At 37.9% G+C, this 22,043-nt stretch overlaps 1 protein-coding gene across 8 annotated transcripts in view; it reads right to left on the bottom strand.

Annotated features, from left to right (window-relative positions):
* TBC1D1 (TBC1 domain family member 1) overlaps positions 1 to 22,043 on the bottom strand; it is a 121,216-nt gene that overhangs the window by 9,701 nt on the left and 89,472 nt on the right. For all 8 annotated transcript variants that reach the window (XM_067469019.1, XM_067469023.1, XM_067469020.1 and 5 more), the window contains 6 exons: positions 19,922 to 20,107; positions 16,444 to 16,605; positions 15,274 to 15,432; positions 10,197 to 10,441; positions 9,536 to 9,695; positions 373 to 542 (listed from right to left, as the gene is read on the bottom strand). In XM_067469019.1, coding sequence (XP_067325120.1) covers positions 373 to 542; positions 9,536 to 9,695; positions 10,197 to 10,441; positions 15,274 to 15,432; positions 16,444 to 16,605; positions 19,922 to 20,107 — 1,082 coding nt within the window. The remainder of the gene's footprint in view (positions 1 to 372; positions 543 to 9,535; positions 9,696 to 10,196; positions 10,442 to 15,273; positions 15,433 to 16,443; positions 16,606 to 19,921; positions 20,108 to 22,043) is intronic.

Below are 22,043 nucleotides of genomic sequence, written 5' to 3'. Positions count from 1 at the left end.
TTGCAATAAAGCAAATGCTTTTGAATTGATTTTTAATTTTTTGATGAAGGTATGCCATTTCTGGTTTATAGGAAGTGCTGTGTTGCAATTTTTGGCCAGACTCTCAAAGTGTTGGTTCCTATCCACAGGATACATTGCTCAAGCATCCAAAGCATTTCCATTGTTCAAACAAACAAAACTCACTAGCAAAACACAGTAGGAAATTCAATTAAATTGTTAAACAAAGGCTACATTAGAACAAGCCACTTTCTAAAAATACTTTGCCTCTGCATAAAAAAGCTCCTTAGCTGAATTATGGTAAACCAGCTCAACTAAGGGAAAAATGAACTGGTCATAATTTTACATGTCCCCAAACACTAATCAGTTTTATACCTGATTAATAGTCTTTTCCATCTGTACCAAGCCCAGGTTTGGAAGAATACATTTAATAAAGTCAACTATAGTTTCCAGGTTTTCATGCTGCAGAATCAAGGGCTTATGGCTTCCCAGCAGGCTTAAAGCCACTTTAAATATCACTTCCGATCCCTGGAGAAGCAGTATGTCTGAAAAACAGATTGAGGAGAAACAGAAAAATAAGAAATCAAGGAAATATACATCATATATAATTATACTATTTCACTTGTGTCCTAATTTTTCTCCTAGATGTTGGCTGCAGTGGGTCAGTTCTACAAATTGATTGGGTCTGACTTGCCAAACGGTTGAACTTGGGCCATGAACATTCAATGCCGACCATATGGCTTTGGCTTTTTATGTTCTCTCTAATATAAACTTAGTTCATAGGCTTTCCAAAAGAATAAAATAGGAGGATCACAGACATATTGCCCTAAGCTCCCTGGACAAAAACACAGGTGTAAATATGATAATATTCAAAGAGGTAGCCATTAAAAAGAAGGAAGGGGGTCAAGGTGGAGGATTTATTTATTTATTTACCGCTTTTCTCACACCTGGGGGACTCAAAGCAGTTCACAGCAAAGCAAATGGCAAAATTCAATGCCTCACATAAAATGTAAACTACATCACATATCTAAAATAGCATATTTTAGATATGTTCTAAAATAGCATAGATTGAAAAACAGTAAACTATAAAACATTGGACATTGACAAAAACATTAAACATAGAACATTAGACATTGCATCAATCCCGAGGTTATCATTTAACTACTTCATCTCACTCCCTGAATGCTTGCTTGAAAAGCCACATTTTAAGTTGTTTCCTAAATGCCAGGAGGGAGGGGACCGATCTAATCTTGCTGGGGAAAGAGTTCCACATAGCAATGCTGCTAACTGGTTCTTGAGCAAGTCTCAAGAAAGGCATCCGGAAGGTTGTGATGGAGTATAAGAGGAAGGCTGAGGATCATTTCCACAGTAACAATGCAAGGCAGGTGGGGCAGGGAATTCAACAAATTACTATAAATCAAACAGTGACATTCCTGCTGAGAGGGACATCTCATTGGCAGAGGAGTTGAATCACTTTTTTGCCCACTTTGAAGTAGGCCCACCAGAAGTAGCTGGAATTCAGCCATGGGCCAGTTACAGCTCCAACCTCACCATGGAGGTAAGGCATTTTTTGAGGGCTGTGAATTCTAGGAAGGCCGTTGGATCAGATGGCATTTCTGGTTGGGTGCTTAAAGGCTGTGCTGACCAATTGGTCAGTGTTTTTACTGAGATCTTTCTATCTGTTCCTGGATTATCGACTTTTTGTCTGGGTGTTCCCAGAGGGTTAGATTAGGTCAAGATACTTCATCAGCTCTCACTCTCAACACTGGGACACCACAGGGCTGTGTGTTGAGTTCTCTGCTTTTCACTCTATACACATTTGACTGTACTCTCATCCAGAATAGCAATACCATTACCAAATTTGCAGATGATACAAACATGGTGGGATTTATCTCTGATGGGGATGAGTCTGCCTATCTGATGAGGTGGATCGGTTGGTCTTGTGGTGCAGGGACAATAATTTGGTTCTTAACGTCAACAAGACCAAGGATCTCATAGTGGATTATAGGAAGAACAGACCAGAAATCCAGCCCTTGATCATAAATGGTGACCAGTTTTAAGTTCCTAGGTGTCACTGTGAAGGAGAATCTTCAATGTTGGTGAAGAGGGCTCAGCAGAGACTGTACTACCTGAGACTCCTAATGAACCACCAACTGAATGAACATCTACTGGTGACTTTCTACTGCTGTGCTATACAAAGTGTCCTAACCTACTGCATCTGCGCATGTTTTAGTAGCTGCACAGTGGCAGACAGGAAGGTGCTCCAAAGGGTAACCACTTCTGCACAGCAAACCATTGGCTGCCCTCTCCCCTTGTTGGAAGAACTTTATAATTCCTGTTGCCTTAAGAAAGCTCAGAGAATTCTTGGTTCTCCATAAAGAGAATAGTAGAATAATTCAAATGAGGTGGAATTGAGGCATGTATCAATATAACAATATCCGACATCTTCATGAAGTGGCACAACTGGTGCACTAACTCGAACCCTGCAAATATTTTCCTAGCTACTGCTAAGACCTGAGCTTCTGTTGTCTGGGATGAGTCCAGCAATATTAACCTGAGATTTCAGGGGCAAGTAACCTCATGAATCCCCATTTCCTCATCAGCGTGTTGACTCACTAGGACCAGCTCTGTCTTGTTTTGATTAAGTGTCAGTTTGTTCACTCCAGAGACTACAGACTCCAGAGACTGGTTTTTCCCTAATTTTTAAGATTAGTGGAGTTGTTTTGTAAATATTAATGCAAGGCATAGTTTAATCTTAATGAATTTAATTTCTCCAGCGGTCTAACTGTTAAGCTATCACTAAATCTTTTCAAGGTCTGAGTGCTAATTGGAAATGTGACCCTGACCTCACGAATCTTTTTTCCAAAAATAACAGCTATAAATGGAACAAATATAAATGAAAGTTATAGGGTACAAGTTGTGGCTTATCAGGCTGAATGCTGCCCACCAACCATGTCTGGTAAATCTTTAAAGGCCCAATAAACTTCACCAGCCAAGTTTGGTGACACACGCTCCCTGCTACACTCTGAATCTGGTGGTTTTGCCAGTTGCCTGGGGCTGTAGAAATAGGAGGCAGGCCAGAACATGTGGCTTTTGAGCAATGATATATATGATGCACGACAAATTGCACAGACTTTGTATAGTGCAATGAATATTAAGAAAATATGTGCAACTGTTTTACATGTAATATTTTGCAAAGCTTTGTGAATTTTAAAGAGTTTTTAAAAATAACTATATCTGTCTGTTGTCTAGAAGTACTGATGTGAGATGTTAGTCACTATTTCAAAAACACTTTTCTAACAGCTTAATTTCTTAGTTCAAGAGCTTTATAGTGTCAGGCTCACATCTTCAACACACTAGAGAATGAATCCACTTTAAATCCGGTTGCTGCCTCCTGCAGTATTCTCGGGTTTGTAGTTTAGGGAGGCTGTTAAAGGCTCCGCCCTAAACTACAAACCCCAGAATTCTGCAGGAGGCAGCAACCGGATTTAAAGTGTGATGAGGTCCTTAGCCCATTAGAAGGAACTTCTACCTGTTACATTCTGGTGTTCTCAGTATTTGAGAAACTCCGTGTTTTTGCAGCTCTCAGAGGCATGAAAAATAATTTGGTTGCTTCTCTGTCAATGAGTGATGATAGATAGGTAAGACTAAGGTTGGAGATCACTACTGTAAAAGCTTTCTAACTTTGGGAATCTTACTGTGCACAAAAAGGACATTCAAATGCTTTGTGATTGACAGGACTGGAATATGCCCTCTTCCCAGTTCAGCCAATAGAATTAAATGCAATGTTGGGAGGGATCCATCCAATGAGATATAATGGAATGTTGTTAAGCAGGGTTGGAGTGCAGGGGAAGGAAAAACAGCCTCAGCAGATAAAAATAGTCAGCTGAGAAGAGGGTAGTTGAAGGAGAGCTAAGAGTTCAAGGAAAGGTTACAAAGCATACAAACGGTTCTGTGTGAACTGTAAATGGAAGCCAGCCTGGCAATGTGATGAGTTTAAAGAAACTTTTCAACCAACTCCTTTTCTGCCCTTCACTTACTTATTTTCAATAAGGATCTCATTGGGCTCTAGCCACACATCTACAAAGACACCGGGAACTACATTGGTTCCAAGTGAGTTCTCAAGAATGGCTAAAGTGGGACAGGTGCTTCAATATAAGAAAAAAAGTAGTCTGGTGACTTATCTACATTGGGGCAGTTTAATGCGGTGTAAATCTGCCCTAAAGCAGATCCAGATTCATGCTAATTCTGCAACTATTAACCAGATGGCTCAGGATCACATCTGACCTACTAGGTTGTCACTTCCTTTGTGTCAAAATTGCTGCTAGCTGGCCATGGAGCTCCATGTGCGCTCTTGGCCACCATAGGAACATCTGGGGATGTCAAAATGTGATGTCTGTGAAATCAGACCGAAAAGTGAGGCAATCAGCACAGGGAAAGGGCGATGGCAGCAGTGTTCATCCGGACAGTGGATTGGGCTGAATTACTGGACAGTCTCACTGTCCAGACTGCTTTGAAGTCATGAGATACTCTGAAATTTCCAGCAAACTCTGGATAATCACCCGAATTTTGCCAAAAGTGAAACAAAGTCAGTTTAAGGGAACCCTTAACTTACTGGAGGCTGTTGTGCAAGGTAGATAATGTCAGTGGGTCATTCGTGGTGAGTACAGAATTTGGGACCAGTGTAAATAAAACTTGAGGCTCTGAAACACTGCAGTTATGCAGAATCATTTTGACAATGGCCACTTTAGCTGACCTTTCTGATTGATAACAAAATGTTACACCTGGATAAAGTTATTAATTTATGTACCACTACATCAGTGGTCTCCAAATGTTTTGGCCTTCAGCTCCCAGAAATCATAACAGCTGGTAAACTGCCTGGAATTTCTGGGAGTTGTAGGCCAAAACACCTGGGGACTCACAGGCTGAGATCCAGTGTGCTACATGAGATTGTGTACCTCTAAAGAGTGTACACAAGATCATGTAGCAGTTCTATGAACTCTCCAAAATGTAGGTGATATTTCAATGAAACAATGGGTAAAACTGCCATTCATCTGCCTGAGACACTTGATCTTAACTTTCCACCTCTATCATAGGTACTATTTACTAACAATTGGTTCATTTAAGCCTGACATTCTAACCATTTGAGTACTAAAATACTGAAAGGTTCTGATATAGCTTTCTACTTTTAGGCATGAAAAATGTCATTTTTCATCAATATATCAATTTAAGAGAGTAAAAACTTATGAGAATACCAGACATTTGTATTATGCAAGAACTAGGCAAAATAAGGTTGACAGAATAGCCAAGGGAAGCTAATGTACATCTGAAACCAAGGGCAGTACATATGAAAGACAGGAGATCAATTCCACCCAAAGTAGAGTTTGTAACATTTTTTGCTTCTACATAACATCAGGGTTATGTATCCCAATAGCCCACCATAGTGGCAACTGAAATAAGCCCAATGCTTCTTTTGTCTCATTTGTCTTCATTTCTCTTTCCAATTCCAAACATAGAACACCCCACCTTTTAAAGCACTGGGGAAACAGGGTGAAAGCAAAGAGTAGAAGAAACAATCTTCACTTTCTTTTTTTGACCTGAGCTATTATGGAGGATGCTTTGACTTTCCTTTGCATGTGCTAAAAGCTTGAGGCTTCATCTGTCTGATGAACGGCCTGCACAGCTCTCTTGCCTACTTTATTGCACTAGCTATCTGAAGCTCTAAGCCAATGCTTCCCAACCTGTGGTCCGTGGACCACCAGTGGTCCCCAAGAATGAAAATATGGTCTGCAGACCCATAATTACTACACCATTGCCTTGAAACTATGTGACATCGAGAGCAACTGGTCTCGCAAAACCCTCTTATAGTGCCGAGGCAACGGGGATGTCAGGAGGGGAAAGGCTGACTACACATGAAAGATTACTACTACCACATCAGCTCTAGATGATTACATATGGTTTTCTGTGGGTAAGCAGATGGCGACTGCTGGATGACATATGTTTTGTATCAGAAAGTAGAGCTGATGTGGTCTATCCAATGCAATTTTCTAAATCAGCACCCCAAATAACAAAACTGAATCTAAAGTTCACCAAAAACTGATTCGTAACCCTTTTGGTACTAATGTTGGAGAGTGGTCCACACTGTTATCATTTTAAACACTGAAACAAAAGAGCAATTGTTTCAAGAACAGATCTTGTTCAACAGCCTGCTGCAACTCAGAGGTGAGCCAACAACTGTACAGTATAGATATCCAGAAGAATGTCAGTGTTACTCAAATACCAAATTATGTACAATGTTGGAACAGAGCAAACACTGTTTTTCCCAATTCCCTTTACAAATGAGAAAATAAGAGAATGTACAGGACCCTCATATAATGGTGTTTGTGTGCAACACAGTCCTCTTGCCAACATAAACCATTTTTAATTCAGTATTTAATAATCTTAAATACAGGCTTTCCGGGAAATCTCTGTAGCACAGCAGCCAAGATACTGATCTATACAGTAGGGAGACCTGTGTGCAGTTCTTGACTTAACTTTGAACTCGTTCCACCATTATTTGTTCATCTCTATTTCTACCAATGACTCTGAAAAGGCACAGAGTAATTAATTCTAATAATGGCTCTGAGCATTTCTTCTTTTTAATTTTTATGACTGCTTTTATGAACACTGAATATCTACTAAGAAGTCTCCTTCTAGGAACCAGTATCTATCAAGAAGGCACTATAGATGTACTTTTCAGGGTTACTGAGAAAATATATAATGTTAAAGCACTATATAGAGCCATTATATATTGCAACTATTACTACTAGGAAGCAGGGGATTCATATATGTACTTAAGATGCAGCATATCTGTCAGGCTTATATAAACACCTTTTATTTTGATGATGTAAAAAAACAAACCCTTCATAGATGGATGACAGAATGTTTTTGTGTTTATTGATTTATTAGTCTGGAGAGGGATGCTTCTATCCTGTCTTCAAGAAACAGTATTTCAGTGAAAACAGCAAATTATCTCATGATACTTTCATACTTATAGTATTAAGGGTTTTTCTGTGGGCTAACACTGAAACTAATGTGACTTTTTGGAGGAGAGAACCTTCTTTATACAAAGTTGTATGAGAAATAGAACTGTTGCAAAGCTGTTTTTAAAAAATCATATTTCCTATCTAATCTCTGTTCTTTATGTGTCTACTTGTTTATGTTTTAGTTCATAAACACAGTTTCTTTCAAATGTATATTTAGAAAGTATGCATTCCTTCAAGAAATAAGGGGAAAACAAAATGTGCTTTAATTAAAAACAAGTCTATATTCAGAAACATATAGCGTGGATAATATACAGAGTACACATGTTTTAGCTTACTCGCATTCAACCAAGACATTGATGAGCAAAGCAAAAGCTCATACATTTTTATTATGCATGACTATGAGGAGAAATGTTGAATTATAATCATTTACACTTGAAACATCAACTTAATTTCATACTAAAGTGTGTCAGATCAAAAGATTAAGAGATATTAGCACTTCCACCAATGTTTGTTAGACATGAAACATAAGTCAAAGTATACAGCCCTATAAACTGGATGAGGGCTAACAAAATGAAGGTAAATCCAGACAAAACAGAGGTACTACTGGTCAGTCAGAAGGTGGATTGGGGTGTAGGATTATAGCTTGTGTTGAATGGGGGTATTACTCCAGCTGAAGACACAGGTTTGCAGTCGGAGTGATCCTGGATTCATTGCTGACCCTGGAACCCGGGTGTCGGCGGTGGCCAGGACTGCTTTTGCCCAGTTAAAAATTGAGTGCCAGCTGCACCCATATCTTGAGATGCCAGACTTGGCCATGGTAGCCCACACCTTGGTTACTTCCAAAATGGACTACTGCAATGCTCTCTACGTGGGGCTGTCTTTGAAGATAGTTTGGAAGCTGCAATTAGTGCAGAGATCGGCAACCAGGTTACTAACTGGAGCATCATATTGTGAAAGGATGACTCTCATGCTGTGGCAGCTCCACTGGCTGCAGATCTGCTTCCGGGCTAAATACAAAGTGCTGGTCATTACCTATAAAGCCCTAAATGGTTCAGGTCCAGACTATTTGCAGAATGATATGTCTGTTTACAAACCGGCTCGAGCACTGCGATCAGCAGAGGAGGTCCTGTTCTTGGTACCACCCTTGTCTCAAGCATGGCTGGTGGGAACAAGAGAGGGGAGCTTCTCTGTGATCACTCCTTGCCTCTGGAACCCTCTCCCAAAAATAACTAAAAACTGACCCTTCTCTCCTCAACTTTAAAAGTTGCTAAAATACACCTATGCACTCTGGCATATGGAGAAGAAGACGACTAATATGACTCAACATATATCATCATTTAGATACATTAAATTCTGTCTTTACTGGAATTGATCTCAGCCTATCAGTTGGTGGAAACCATCCTACCTCTTAATATGGGTCCAGTTGTTTTAAGTGTTTAATTTTGTGTAAATTTATACTATGCAATTATGTCTGCTAGGTATTAGTTTGATTTTTTGGTATATTCTTATTCACAATGATGTTTACAGTTAGGCTGTTTTATATTGTTTGATGTATATTGTTTTGATGTAATTGTTAATATGTTTTTTTGTTGGCATTCAATGCTTCCCATATGTGTTGGAAACCACCCTGAGTCCCCTTGGGGAGATAGGGCAGTCTATAAATAAAGTTATTATTATTATTATTATTATTATTATTATTATTATTATAAACTAGAATATTATTCCAACTGGTAGACAGCTTTCTTAAAATCCAAATTGTGTTTCTCAAATCTATGTACATTGACTATACAATACATAGAAGATGATTTTATTCCATTTTATCTAAACTACTATCAGAATATGTCAGAATATGGTCACATTTTAAAAAAAAAAGATTGGTTTGGAATGAGGAAAGATAATTGTTTCACTTATATCTGTAATGGTGAAACAACAACAACAACATTCTTACCACTTGAGAGTGTGAGCATGTTTGAGCATGTTTATTATTTGAGGTTTCTGTGCTCTCTACTCAAAACTGTTTGCACCAAAAATGTATTTTGTGCAAATTCAACTTTTTTTTTGTTATCAGTTTTTCTTTTGGAAAAAATGCTCTTTTTCAAAGAATTTATTGGGGGAAACCCGCCAAAACATCATACTAGTAAGTTTTATATAGTATGTCAAAAAGTATCCTGACAGCTTTTCTTATTAAAGATGAAAAAATCAGATGTTCTTCAGTTAGTTTATTCCTCAAGATATCTCCTAAATGTGGCTGAAGGGTCACTAAAGAGAATTTTGTTAAAACATCAAGATAACTCAGTCAACAGAGATAAAGGGTCTGATTGTATTTAATGTAATCTGTTTCCATTTTCAGTCTTTATGAAAATTAACTTCTGTCTGCTGTACTCAGTAGAATTTCACACACTAGAAAGATAGGAACATGTCTTTAGTTGGAAACAAGCTATATTCTTGATGGCAATTGGCAAATCGATATCAAACACAATATCAATTCAACTAGGAGAAAAACAGCAACTTACCAAATACTCTAGCCACAAATCCCAGCGGAAACTGAGAGGCGAACATGGTAAGAAACCAGGGGGCAGCATATAAACTGGGCCCAATTTCATGGGCTTCAAAGTGATTGTAGAGGTCTCGGTGGTAATCATGAAGAAGACGAGAAAGTTGATACATCTGGATCTTGAAGAAAATAATTACAAATCAATTAATAAAATGTAGGTGACATAGGAACTATGAGTTAAATACAGTTTTGCGGTTTGAATGGTTACACCAGCAAAACCACACAAAAGAGACACATAGAAGACAAGGCAGTGTTGAAATATAGCTCTGTCTAACATTTCTTGTATACTGAATCTTACTGTTGTGAAAAGGGAAATGTGAGGCATCAGATAGTAGTTGTAAAACTAGTATAGGTTTGGTATCATCCAGACAAGGAAAACAACATTGAGACATAGCATGTCTGGGCCAATTCTTCCTTTCTTCCTATTTATAAATGTGAGACAAATTATTCCACCAGTTAAATTTTATCTGTCCTTGAGGAAAACCTCATGAATCCCTATTGAGGAGTAGCTATGGTAATCTGTTAATGATCATAAGGTGAATATTAATTAAACTAAAATAAACAGTATTTTAATATCACTATAACAAAAATTAAAATTAAATACAAGATGGCGTTCCAACCTGTAAAATTGTCATGTCAGGTCGATACTGCTTCCTAAGGCCCATATCAAACATAAGGAACTTGAGCATCTTGAAAGCCTCTTCTTCACTCATGTGAAGCAACAGCACACCTGCTACAAAGCTAAGGCCCTGGCAATAGCCTACTTCCGGATCCAGGAGGGAGTACGCCTTCAAGATGTTGTACAGGGACAGTTGCCCAGCCCCAAGCTGTGCAGAGAAATATGGATGTGTTGGAAAGGTGCGTCCTGTGGAAGCAGAAATAAAGTTAGCAATTCAGTTATAAAATAATGCAAATGTGCCATGTTGATCAATAAAGCAGAGGGAAATAAATGTGCTGTCTTATTTAGAAATCCATTAAAATCAAATCCTGTAAACAAATCCTTTGTTACAATTGATCGTACCATTTAAACTCAATATAGTCACTCTAGAATAAAAACAAATAACACAAACAAAATGCTACAGCCTTCATACGCAGAAGGGGACATGACATCTGAAAGGCCTTTAGAGACGTGCCTTAGAGGAAGGCGACAGCAAATCTTATCCGAATAAAACTTGCCAAGAAAACCTTAGGGGTAGGGTTGCCATGGGCTGGATTCAACTTGAAAGCACAAAAAAGAACAACATGTGTGTCTTGGAAGGAGCAGAATAATTGAAACTGTTGGGCACATTTGGGTAATTTTTGCTTAATGCCTGTGGCAAGTTAGGAAAGGAAAGTTGGACACTTTCCCCCTCTTTTAGACCAGGATAAATAGTACTGCCCCAACTGTCTGCCTCCACCTTGACTTTTCTGTAGAAGCAATGCAGGAACACATTTTCTTTGTATATGTATTTATGGGCATTCAGCAGCAAGGAAAAAAAGAGGTTGAAGAAAAATACTTTTGTCTTAGGACCGCTTCACAGGGGGCATTTTTGCCTTGGTTTGCTGCATTTAGTGGCAGCAAAATGGAGCCTGTTGTGCACTGACACATGACACAAGGCAGGCCCCACCCACATTTCTCCCAAAGTGAGGAGAATCACCAAAAGGTACTTTCTCCTCCACTATGGGGAGGAAAGTATAGTTTGGGTAGCTCCAACGGATCTACCAGTACTTTTCTCCCTTTTTTGTTATGTGATGGCAGAAAGCATGTTGCTGCCCTTTCTGCCATCTGATGAAGGGAGGGAAAGAGGGGAAGAGGGAGGGTGCACGGGATGCTACAAGCCACCCCACATGCTTTCCCTATCATCAGTCGTGTGCCCTAGTCTTATAATCCGGTTTTAATCTCATAATAAAACTCCAAGCAGCCCTCAAGTTACAAACAAGACAGGTTCTGTAAGCTTATTCTTAAATTGAATTTGTATGTATGTCAGAACAGGTACATTTTAAAGTGTAACTCCAAATAGATTGATAGATAGCTTTGGATAACATAAAGAAGGATCAACACCCCGTGGGGGTTTGCTTTGCCTTGTTGTAGGAACAAGGATTGGTTAAAAAAAAAAAAGCTTTATTCGAGGCACCTTTTTCCCTTAATAACTCTTCCAGGAGTGAATTTCCCTTCCGAGAGGTAGATTTCTCACACTTTCTGTTGTTTCACCCCTGTTCGTAACTATGAATCATTTGTAAGTCAGATGTTTGTAACTAAGGAACTACCTCTATATGGTTGTTCAAATTTCTGTTTCTAAGGTCAGACTGAGAAGGCAAGTGGGTTCAGTGTGAAAACAGTCAACCCTGTGGCATAATATGCACTTAGTTGTAGTAAACGTGGCTTTTAAATGTCCTAATAAATTATAGAATTTAAGAATCTTCTTAGAAATTCTGTTTCAAAAACTTGTGAAGATGGGCAAGGAGAGTGACAGCAATCTCTAAGAGCCAATTTCTTCATTGTACAAATATGGCTTTTCTCATGATGGGTACTGGGTACCAGGTCTCTATCAGTGCTGTTAGATTACAACTTCCATGAGTTTTAGTTAAATGAGTTGATGCTATAGACTTTCTTAAAATTTTCCACTTATTACCCTCTTTGACCTGATTTTTTTTTTACTTAACCCTGGGTATATAAAAGGGATATAAAAATCAAAAATTTACTGATAACAAACCAGCATTTGCAAGGCATGTTCAATGGGCTGATTTCCTTTTTGTGGAGTACAGCTGAATCATCTTCTACTGTAAATTCTGCACAACAGATTCATTTAAGTATCTAAAACAGCTTTTAGGAGATGTTCAGAAAAGCTTTATTGATGCCAACTTTTTGTGATCCCAACAATAAGCTAAGGCGACCTTATTTGGGGTCAGGAACCACAATTTAAAAAGAAATGGTGTAAGACAGGATCATATGAATCTAATCCAGTTTTTTCAGCTTTGACTAGAAGCAGCTTTCCAGGGATCCATATAGGATTTTCTCCTGTCCATTACAAGATCCTAGATCAGTTGTTCTCAACCTGTGGGTCCCCAGGTGTTTTGCCCTACAACTCTCAGAAATCCCAGCCAGTTTACCAGCTGTTTGGATTTCTGGGAGCTGAAGGCCAAAACATCTGGGGTTGAGAACAACTGTCCTAGATGGTTTCCCATGCATTAGCTAAAAAAAACTGCTTGGCTGCTGGAATCACATGATATTAGTTGCATTCAGGATGGTATAATGACTTGGACAACAATATAAACAAAAGCAGATGATGTACAACAACATCTGGATAACAAAATGGTCCTTATCTGTTGCTGAGATTCCTAATGTGATAAATTATGCTAAAGTTATACAATAACTGCATATATTTTAGGAACAAAGTTTACCATTCTGGAAGCAGCTACTGTGAGCAGGAAAAGAACGAGTTCCTCTCCTCTAAAACTTAACAATATGCAAGAAAGGTTTACTTCTGCTTTCCTATTTCTGAAGAATCATAATAATAATGATAATAATAATAATAATAATAATATTCCACCCCATCTCCCTGTGGGGACTCAGGGTGGCAGCATACAAAATCCGTCAGGGAATGACTAGTCCCAAAAGTTAACTGTGTGTCCAGTAATCTTCTTCTCTGAATCTACAATTTGATGATGGATCTGGGCATTGTATGTTTTTACTCTGTTTCCCCTTCCCTTCTGCTCCCACACCCATATTGTGCTTCAGTAGTTATATTTATATTTTTAATGTACCAAACATACCAAGTTTGTATGAAAATGTGACTCTATTTCCTGTGCTGGTCAATGACCGAAATAAATGATTTGATTTGGGTGGCTAACAAATGTGGAAAGGCAAACATTCAATGCCATCACAGTGCATAAATGAATTAATAAAACATATAAAATAATATAGCATTCAATAATATAAACAGACCATAACAAAACAATAAAACACAATTACACATTAAACAATACAAAAAGAGTTAAAAGCCATGTCCATATATATCATTCCTTGTTCTTAGGCCAAAGTTTAACCATTTTCCTCTCCATATGCTTGGGTGAAAGATTTTTAATCGCTTTTTGAAGGAGGGCAACAAAGGAGCCATTCTGATTTTGTTGCAGCTTTCTACCTGTTAAAGCTCACCCCACCCTTTAATTTCTCAATTGTTGCATCTAGATTCAATGTGCTGCTTTGTGTGATACTATCAGATGTCTTACTTGAAGAGGACAAAGCCTGAAACAAGAAGTCTTCCTGCATATAGATTATTGTTTTATGCACTGTGTGTACTACAAAGCAAGGCTGTGTCTGATTTCTGGCTGCTGGCTGCACACTTTCTAGACTGGCAGGAAACTGAGTCCTACTATAGATATAGTGTGCTCTGCTTACTAACTGCAAGAGGAGTTTGTATTGCTGTGCAAATTACCTTCCTGCCCAAAGTAGGAGTTGTTCCAACACATGCTGAACAGGCCTATTCAGTGTCTCCTGTTTGGCAGACAGTTCCACGCAGCAAAAAGTCACTCTGAAAGCATAAACTAATGAGGACTGGTGGTGGTAGTGGAATTCCAGAATGCAAAAGGTGTAATCAGGAGGATGAAAGAATTTTTTTTAAATATTAGCCTCAGAATTATCCAACTTAAAAAGAAGATGCAAGCTCAAAAATCATATTGATGCATGTTAAACATGTTATTTTTATATTATAATCATACTCTTAATTTCTGTTACTATCAAGTTTAACAAATAAGTTAAAAGTTTTGAAGCAACTTTCAAAACTGAATCTGTACAGCTGACATGCATGTGAAATTTAAGACCCACCAGGAAGGCTGCAATTTCTTGTGATGGGTCTTAAATTTCACATGCATGTCAGCTGTACAGATTCAGTTTTGAAAGTTGTTTCAAAACTTTTAACTTATTTGTTAAACTTGATAGTAACACGAATTAAGCTTGCATCTTCTTTTTAAGTTGGATAATTCTGAGGCTAATATTATTACTCAAAGCTGCACGCATATCACGCATATCATCACTTACTTTAAACCGATTCCTGGACTTGTTTTTAATTACCAGCAAAGCAGAAAATCCTTGTCAATGAGCTCTTCCTGGATTTCTTCTGCAACCTCCCCAATTTCAATCATCATTAAATAAGTCAAAAATTAATACGAATATTGAGGACTCACTGTCAGTAAAACTACTGGAGCCAAGGAATCACTAAACAGCAAAACAGAATCACTGACACAGCCGAGCAAGACAAAAGAATGTGTGCAACTGACTGATGCTGAGTGGCATGAATACATAACATGTGACATGGATCGCTTGCCCTCCCCCCAGCCTCCTGTGCTTGCCTGGCATCCTACTCACCGGTGATGCCCGCCTAGCAACAAATTCATTAAAATGAATAAAGGTTTAAAATTTTTAATGTTTCGTGGATCATATTTTAGTTCTTGCAGAGCACTGGTGGTTCGCAGATGATTGGTTGGGAACCACTGACTTAAATCAAGGAAGAAAACCACCTCAAACATTAAATACACCATATTATGCATCATATATTATACAGAATCTGAACAACTCAAAATTGTTCCCAATCAAGGTAATTCATCAACACACATAGACTGTAACAGATTAACAATTTTAGAAGAAAACTAATTTTCAGGCTGGACTTCTGCAGAACATAAAGTGTTAAGTATCATTTTACTGAGAAAAGAAACCCTTACCTAGGTCAATAAGTATTGCATGCTGCTGGGAGGTTAACTGTTTTAAGAGTTCTTTATAAGGTGTATCCTTTGGTTGTTGTTTGCTGGTAAACTGGTGGTTAAGCTGGTGTTGTTCTGCCAAAAACTTCCAGATCTCACCTCGGTGATGCTTAGGGACTCCTTTGAAAATGATATGAATAACAAGATGAAATAGAATGGAATGGAGGCGAAAAGACACTTCACACTCTTTGGCAATGTGCACACAAATGTTTCAAGCAGCATTATCCAGGAATCAGTGAATAAATTACTAAAGCCAAATTTCAACAGGGCTTCATAGGACAGGACTTTGGAGGGATGGCATAAAGTTCCAGGCAGGGTGAGGATTGGAAGACTAGCAAAACCTCCTCCTTCAACAAATCTAGGATATTTGGGATTGAATATCCCTTAACAGAAAATGTAAACCATTCCTAGAAAAAATGGTGGTTCCTGGACCAGGAACAGCTCACAAACCATTAACTGCTGATTCATGTAGACTTTCCAGAAAAAAATGTAGCTAACACGTACAAATATGGTTTTTCTCTGTGTAGAGTGTCAAAGATTTTTATGAATTCCCGAGTGGGAAAATGTTGCTTATAGAAGCTAGGGATGAATGACCCTTGACTTTTCCAAGGGTCATATAAAAATCCGTAATTTTGGGCCCAAAACCTGCCCTCGGTTTATGGATAACCTTAACTTATACACAAGTATAGATGGTAGTTAACATGTTTTAAATGTGTTGCTCCCTGATTTAATCAGGTTTTAAAAATATTGTTGCCATTTCTTTTTTAATTTTTGAAAAATAAAAATTAAGCTTGTTTTAAATTCCTGTAAGCTGCCTTGGATCCCATCCTGGGAAAGGCAGGGTATACATTCCATCAATCAGTTAGTTTCTCAGCTACATTAACATCTCTGTTATAATCCTGTGTGAATGGATTTAACTCTTCCATACCTTTTTCATTAAAACTTTCATACCTTTAAAGTCTATTCCACTAACATACTATGTACATCTCAAGCAACTGTATATGACCCAAGATAAAAGGTCTTATTGACAATCAATTATCCCCTATTATTTCAGTAGATATTTTCATAGCTCACTTTACAAAGAGATGTTTATGCATTTGTATCCCGTAATAATTATATAAACATACTCACCTTTCCCGACAGCAGAATGTATTTTGTCTATGTCAAACTTCATTTTTGATCTTCCTGGTGTCCCTAACATTTTTTCCCAAATCAAAGTTACTTCTTTGAGGCATGGGGTGATTTCCTCATAGTCGAGCTTCAAACGTTTGTTTAAGAGATTGTTTTCAGAAGCTACAAATTAAGACAGACATTACACTTATTTGATAAGAAACTACTCTTAAGGCAGTTACTTAACATACCTACTGAAAACATTAGCCCAATGAACCATGACAATAAAAAAGGACAAACATGTTTCAGCAGCTTTGAAAAAGTAAGAAAATAATACAGAACATGACATGACTGATTGGCATTCAACATTCCTATCTCACAGGAATGCCTCACTTTGGGCATTTCAAAAGATGGCATTATAGGGCTTGTCCTTACTTGCACTAAAAGTATTCATCTTATATTCACCATCTCCTATGTATATATATAGAAAATAATACATCTATGATACTAGAGGCAAAGATGAAGTACTTTGGTCACATAAAGAGAGGCAGGAAAGCATAGAGAAGACAACGATGCTTGGGAAAATGGAAGGAAAAAGAAAGAGAGGCTGACCAAGGGCAAGATGGATGGATGGTATCCTTGAAGTGACTGGCTTGACTCTGAAGGAGCCGGCGGGTGGTGATGGCCGACCATGAGGTCACGAAGAGTCGGAAGCGACTGAACAAATAAACAACAACAGTTATGATATAGGGTGTTACCAAGAGCTGAAAACTGTTCATCCAGAAAATGGACTGGGATGGAGCCTTGTTGGCAGTTGACCATATTTTTCAGTGTTCCCGAGAAAGTATGATGGGAAAGATTTTCAGACGAAGGAATAAAAAATAAACATTATTTGCAAAAGCCTGCCAGCTTAGGAAGGAGATGCTCAAGTGGGTAGCTATTCTGAAGGCAAATTAACTCCAAGGACAGAAATGATTCCATCTTTGGAGATGAAAAGATATGGAGAATTGCTACACTGCAGGGGAAACTTTACAGAGAGTATGAGAACACCAGAACCAAGGAAAAAGGAGATGTAAAGAAGACAAAAGGTTATTTTTTTTCTTCAAACTCAGCATTAAAACCATTGTTCAGACTTTAACTTATAATCTTATTTAAAACAAATGCATAATATCATAGTTATCCATTTAATTATGTTTACTTTGATATATGGACCACAAGCCTTTGCTATAATCATATATTACTAGCACACTGTCATGTGCTTCTAGTACATCCTAAGAACATTGCCATGTTGATGATTTAATAGGACCATGTATCATCGAAACAGCATTCCCATTTATTACAGGGATGAGAAATTATAAAGGAAAGTGAATTCTTTCACCAAGCTTAGTGCTCCAAATGATTCTAGTTTATGGAAGTTCTGCCAAAAGCATACAAGAACAAGAGTTGGGTTGCCCAAGATGTCTTCTAGTTTTCAGTTATGACAACTTGGGGGTAAAATCACAATTCACAAGGTTAGAATAGCTTTTCAAATGTCTTACCTAAAATATTTAGGACTCCTTATGTTATTTTGCCAGCGTATGAGATGCTGCGGTACTACATATGGGGAGAATCCATACTACAGTTCTTCAATATGCCAGTTTATCATAAAAAAATTTAAAATTTTGTCTCATCGTTCTATTAATTGTTTTTGTTCCCAGCATTCTTCATGGGTTTTTTTGTTCACTTCAGTGGACAACAACCTATGTGTTACTCTAGTTTCACTAATTACTAATTACTCTCAGAGATTATTTTCATTGGTTGCCCCTTGACTGTGGAATGACCGGAAGAGATTCAACAGTTAAGTAAGCTATCAGACTTTAAAACATAATTAAACATCTCTTTCAGCAGGCCTATCCAATTTTAAACGATGACCTTTAAATTTACATTTTATTAATACTGGTGTTTTTATCTTTTTGCTTTGTTTTTTAATATGTGTATTTTTACAGTTCTTTGTTTTACCTACATAGTTTATCTATGTACTCCTCCTCAATCCATGAAGAGAGGCAGGAAACAAAAATGGATGACGAAGATGCACTGTAATATTGTAACACATCACAGACTGACCCCCATATTGCCCGAGGAACATGCCATCTTTTCCTGTACTGTGCAGCAGTGCAACAGAACAGCAAGAGACCATAAAGAGATCCACCCATTTGGTAAGACTATCCTCACCTGAATCTTGTTTTCATATGTTTGAAGATGACTAATATGAGAGCAATGTGGTGTAGCTGTTTGTGTGCTGGACTCTGGAGACCAGGGTTCAAATTCCAGTTTGGTAACGGAAATCCACTGAGTGATGTTGAGTGAGCAACGCTTTTCAATCTCAGAGAAAGACAATGGCAAAAACCTCTCTCAGCAAACTATGTCAAGAAAACCCTATTATATTACAGGCTTGTCTTAGGGTCACCATTAGATAGAAGCAACTGGATGGCACACAACTACAATAATGACAACATATATATTACTTCTCAATCTTCTCACTAAGTTGTCTCTTCTGACTATGCCATTCCTCACTGTGCTTTGTTTCCAGAAGGTTTACTATCTTGTTTGTCCCTCTCCACATAATTGTGGCGTTATGTAGCCCAGTGCTTCTCAAATTCTGCTCCTCCTGGTGTTTTGGACTTCAGCTCCCAGAAATCCCAGCCAGCTTACCAGCTGCTAGGAATTGTGGGAGCTGAAGTCCAAAACATCTGGAGGAGCACAGTTTGGGAAACTCTGATGTAGTCTATTTTGATGGCCAACAAATACATATGACATCATTTTCTTCCTTTCATAGCTTGGCTGGTTGAATAAGTTTCCTCCGTGAAGTGGAAGAAAAGAAGAAATTATACTGAAGAGCAGAAAAGAGGAAGGATAACATGGCTATAAATAATTACAAAAGATGGGGAAATGATACTTTTGAAAGGGAAGCTCCAGGATTGCTTGTTCCATTAATCTGCCATGCTATCTTTTAAATGAATTCTAAGTTTGTCCTTGTCACATTCATACAAAAGAAAAAAAAACATTTTGGATGCACAAGTTTCTCGTGGAATTTCAGTATTCATAAGACAATAAGCAGTTACTACCAATTAATCTAGTTAAAATCACTGGATTAAAATGCAAGGAACATTATTGAGAAAGACTGGATAGGACGCTAAGAGATACAAAGATGACCATTACTTTAAACGGAAGCAGGTGGATCCAAAGATACCAAGGACACATTTCAAAGGAGAAAGAATTCAAGTACCTTATCAGCATTTCCAGGAACTAGGCTGAGAGCCCCCATCGATAAAACAAGCAAAGAGGCTCTTAAGATAAAGTAAACAAGTCATGGGTAAAGTACAGCAAGAGAGGGAAAGCAAACATCACAGTTATTGAGGACAGGGGATTCTGAATAAACACAAGGCAAATATTATCTCTTATTCCCACAGCCAAAGGCCTAAGAGCCTCACTCTCTACCCAATCAAGTTTTTGTACTTGCCTTGCAACTTCTGGTTTTCCTTTTCCATCCTAAGTAGTAGTATCTGCTGTAAAATGGCTTTTTGCCATAGTTCCCGGAGCTCTTTGGACGACCTTTTCCTCTCTTCTTTGATTGTCCTAAAGGGGCCATCTTCACAAAGTGGCTGCAGTGGTGACCTGGGTGGAAGTTCTCCCAATTCAGAATAGTCTTCGTTATGTAATGAAACAAGAAAGAAACGTTCAGAAACCACTTACATATGCATATATAATTTTTTTTGCACATATCCATGACCAGTTTGATCATGTCCATTATGCTGCTGGTCACTGGTTGTCTAGTTGATTTGATATAATTTAAATGCTGTTTTCATTGTGTTATAATTGACTGTCATATGCTACTATGTTTAAAACCGTGTTTTCTTTTTTGTTTGTGTTGGGAAATTTTGTTGTATGTTTTAGTCCTGCTTGTAAGCTGTCCCAAGTTCCTTCCGGGAGATAGTGGTGGGATATAAAAATAAAGTTGTTGTTGTTGTTGTTGTTGTTGTTGTTGAGATTAAAGTGCAATCACAATTCAACTTTCAGAATAAATTTATTTTAAGTGTCAGCTTCCCAAATAGGTCGAGAAGGAAGAAAAATCTGAAAATGAAGTGACTTCTATGGTGTCAATCAACACATTAAGGCTATTATATGTCTCTTCAAAATGCCACTTTATGGTGACTTTCCTGCGACAATGAGGCACTGCACACAAATACCTCACTGTTGGGATGAAGCTTTCCTCATATTATGGAGCATTTAAGCATTTATGAAACATTTAAGCACAATGACTTCCCAGGTGGACTTAACAATGTTTGCAAGTTTTCAACCATTTCTTTTTGTTTGCTTAAAGCTGGAGAAAAAAATTCAATCCATAAGAAGGGTATGCACTTGAACAGTTCTCTTTTCACAGTGGATACATAAGAAACTCACACTCCATAGCTACTCCTAATTATTTTTGTGTACTAAGTACATATATGCATATTCTGCGATTCTGAGAAGGCCACAGAATCCAATACTGATCACAAAAAGCAGCTTCAGCTTGAGTTTAAACTGAGAAGCTTTTTGTTTAATAGGACTAGATTCCCAGAGTCATAACTTGAATCTACTAATTTTGAAGTGCTTTAAAAAAATAACCTCTGTGGTAACTTTGTCAACATTTTGCAGTTTTCAAAGTGATGTCAGAAAACACACAAAATCCTGCTGGAAAAATAACACCCATTCCAGAAACCTCTCCACTCTGTAAAAAGGTCAAGCTACCCAGCACGTTCAAAACAGGACGTCTGAGTTCATGAAGCCTAAGGTTCATAGTACAAAGAAAGCAGACTTTTACCAAGTTAGACTAGATACTACTACTTTGTCTTAGTCATCTTTAGTCATTTTTAGTCTATGACATGTTCTCTGTATCAATGGAACAGATACTTGTGCTCTCACTTAACCATGTCTGAAAAAAAAGTTTTCTCTAGGCATTTTCTAGATCTTCCAGTACAATTCTATGGAATGCTTCCATTCTAAAGCAGACACTTCTGCTTTGCTGTTGTGTGAGCGTCTTCTGCAGAATTCTGAGAAATGTAGTTAAGGGAATCATCAGCTAGAGAGATCCTTGGCTTTCCAAAACTACATTTCCCAGAATTCTGCAGGAGACAGCCACACCATAGGAAAGCGAGAGCACCCATTTTAGAACAGTAATGTGATATTGGCATAGATATTAGAAAAGTCTTCTTTCTAGGAATTTTCTAAATCTTCCAACATGATTCTATGATTTGAGTTTGTCAGAAACTGTTCATTTCAATAAGATATGCTATTATTTGCAGTTTCATGTTTCCATGAGATGCCCAGGAATGCTTCACTTGCGAATACAGAGGTTTTCTTTGTCTGCTCTTCAGTCCTTGGTGACTTTAAACACCACACAGTTGAGTAGAAATGCAATCCGTTTATTGAAGATAATGAAAAAGCAGTAAAGTAAAAAGTACTTTAAAGGAATAGGTAAATCCAATTAGGTAGGAAGATAAGCCGGAACAAAATAGTCCAGGGAATTCGTCATCAAAGTCCATGAAAAACCAAGACAGAAACTTCTATAACAAAATCCAAGAAACCAGGAAACATGAATCCAA

This window comes from Anolis sagrei, chromosome 5 (assembly GCF_037176765.1).
Source record: "Anolis sagrei isolate rAnoSag1 chromosome 5, rAnoSag1.mat, whole genome shotgun sequence".
In the NCBI taxonomy this organism is placed as follows: Eukaryota; Metazoa; Chordata; class Lepidosauria; order Squamata; family Dactyloidae; genus Anolis; species Anolis sagrei.
The sequence above is the reverse complement of the archived record's forward strand: the minus strand, read 5'-3'. Positions and strand labels throughout refer to the sequence as shown.